Raw genomic sequence first — 2586 nt, 5'->3', positions numbered from 1 at the left:
ATTCAGGGAAGCGTGACAAAAACAACAAAATAGGGAGTCTAACGTGATTTCTATCACATATATTAGGCTTACAGATATCCAATGCTTCACCAGATGTCAACATTAAAGCTATGGCTTTAGAACTGTTATAATAATTATACAAATAGCGTTTCTGATAAACATTTGAATTATTTGCTGCGACAGTTCCATGAACACAGATTTATATAAAGTCATAAATTTCTCTATTTCAAAACAATAGAGATATCCTTAAAATAATTATTCAACGTGACTCGCAAGCAAGGAAGAAAATAAAACCAATCATAGATACCTCCATCTGAAGTTAAAGTTGAAAAGCTATATTCTTTTACAGAGGAGCCAGCGCTGTTATGAGCTGTTATACGCAGATTGTACCACGTTCCTGGTGTTAGTTCCTGTAGTGTTACATGATCAAGATGTCGTCCTATATCCGTGGTGGTCATCTTCCAGTCATTTGTATAAATACGTTTGTATCGAATAATGAACGATGTGATTGGACATCCGCCACTGTCCCAAGCATTCATGTGTAGAGTAACATAGGTAGAATTGGAAACAATGAAGATTTCACGAGATGGAGGACTAGGGGCTACAAAATAAATTATACATCAATGGCTTTAGTAAAGGTTAAGAAAAACTCCTTTAATCACATTTTCTCTGTTTCTAAGCATTTTTAAAGGAGGTTATTTTCAAATTTTGCCTTAAGATAATGGAATATAGTTAAAAAACTCGATCAACTGTATAACTTATTTACCTTTGTAACAAGATTATTTGGTGTCACTGAAGCCATACTTATGACGTTATCATCCTATATATTGATATTGAAATTAATATTTAAAAGAATTATGGAAATTATGTTTTTCTTTAAACTTCATAACGGAATTTGCTTTCTCGTGCGTGTTAACAAATTCAATTAGATAAACACATTATATCCAACAATACCAAGAAAGTGAACATTAACATAAATGAATATTTTTATTCTTGTTCATGTTACTGAAGGGCATTGAAGCGAGTTTTAGTGGATTTTATTCATTTAGATTTTATCATCATAGGGAGGTCTTATTATTCATTCATTCATTCTTTTAATGCTATTCATGTTGGAGTTTATAAAACCTTGTTCATTCAACATGTGATCGGTTCGAATGTTTGTTTGCTTGTTTGTTGTTAAGCACAAAGCTACAGTGGACTATCTGTCCTCAGCCCATTAAGGGTATCTAAACTAAATTTTTGGTGTTATAAGAACTCATCAGACATATCGTTGAGCCACGAGGGGGAAGTTCGAGTGACTAACTACATTTTGTAAGCGCTCATCCCAATCTTTGTACAAGATGTCAAAAATAAATAGACACTTTTACAAATTATATATATATCCAAATCAGGTATCATTAAATACCGTAGTACTTAACAGTAGGGACCATCATGAAACAAAATAGCGGCTATAAAAAATCGCCCATTTACAACCATCTTTAAAATGTCTGAATATTAACGATGACTATTTCAGTTTTGGCCGAGCAAAACTAAAGCTTATTGTACCTATAAAGCCACTTAAATCGCTATGTACGTGTTTATGGAGTGAATTAAAATGTCAGTATTTGAAATAATTTTCATCTAAGTAAGTAAGCGACATTTATCGCTAGTTCTTTCACAGGATCCCTATGTCTGGGGTCCCAAATATTCCTTTCTTGTATCGAAAAGAATACGAGCATATATATATATATATATCTGAAACGAGTGATGCGCTACTTTGGGAGTATGATTAGATTTGAGGGTAGGTTAGTAGATATCCTGATGAGTAAAACTGAATCGGGTAAATGAGAGTCCAAACTTGGTATTGCTGGCGTACAAAATTTAGCTAAATAAAAAAGGAAAAAAAAAACAAGTATAATCAAAAATGTATAAAGACAAGTAGGGATCGATATATGCGTAACAAATATTTCCTCACATAAATTTTGAAACAGTGATACTTTAACGTGTGATGCATTATCTTTCACCTACACTTTACAAAGATCGTCAAATATATTAGTCGTCAGTTACAAGTCAGTGTTCTGTGATTTTCTTATATAAAACTCATGTTTAATCAGAGCCCAATATGTTTTAAGCAGATATTAATGTATAATAAATAAAATCACAGACTTGACAAATATCACACATATTGAAGCAAAAAGTATTGAAACAAGAAAGTCAAAAGTACAAAACTGTGTCACTTAAAATTTAGAACAATATACATTGAGTGGTCACAAGTAAATAGACACCTAATATTTCATCATTTAACTGGTTTATGCTAACTAATTTGTGTTCACAAAGCACTATATAAATGAAAATGGTCCGCACACTAATTATATTGTGCTACAACATGCCTAGAACTCAAGGTTCTCTCGAATTGTCAGATTTTGTTAGAGGAAGAATAGTTGGTCAAGCAGATGGTGGAATAAGTCAGCGGCAAATTTCTCATAATTTAGAAATCCCGCTTTCGACAGTCAACAGAATCATTGTGCAGTTCAGGAAACACGGCAAGGAAACAACTGAACAGCGTCCGGGTCCATCGGAAAATGCAAAAAGGGCTGTCAAGAGGAG

The 2586-nt window shown here is 33.0% G+C and overlaps 1 protein-coding gene across 1 annotated transcript in view; it reads right to left on the bottom strand.

Moving 5' to 3' along the window:
* LOC106468047 (Down syndrome cell adhesion molecule-like protein Dscam2) overlaps positions 1-2586 on the bottom strand; it is a 119748-nt gene that overhangs the window by 7859 nt on the left and 109303 nt on the right. Inside the window, exon 26 of the mRNA XM_022397076.1 lies at positions 308-601. Within this exon, the coding sequence (XP_022252784.1) occupies positions 308-601 (294 nt within the window). The remainder of the gene's footprint in view (positions 1-307; positions 602-2586) is intronic.

This window comes from Limulus polyphemus, unplaced genomic scaffold (assembly GCF_000517525.1).
Source record: "Limulus polyphemus unplaced genomic scaffold, Limulus_polyphemus-2.1.2 Scaffold85, whole genome shotgun sequence".
In the NCBI taxonomy this organism is placed as follows: Eukaryota; Metazoa; Arthropoda; class Merostomata; order Xiphosura; family Limulidae; genus Limulus; species Limulus polyphemus.
The sequence above is the reverse complement of the archived record's forward strand: the minus strand, read 5'-3'. Positions and strand labels throughout refer to the sequence as shown.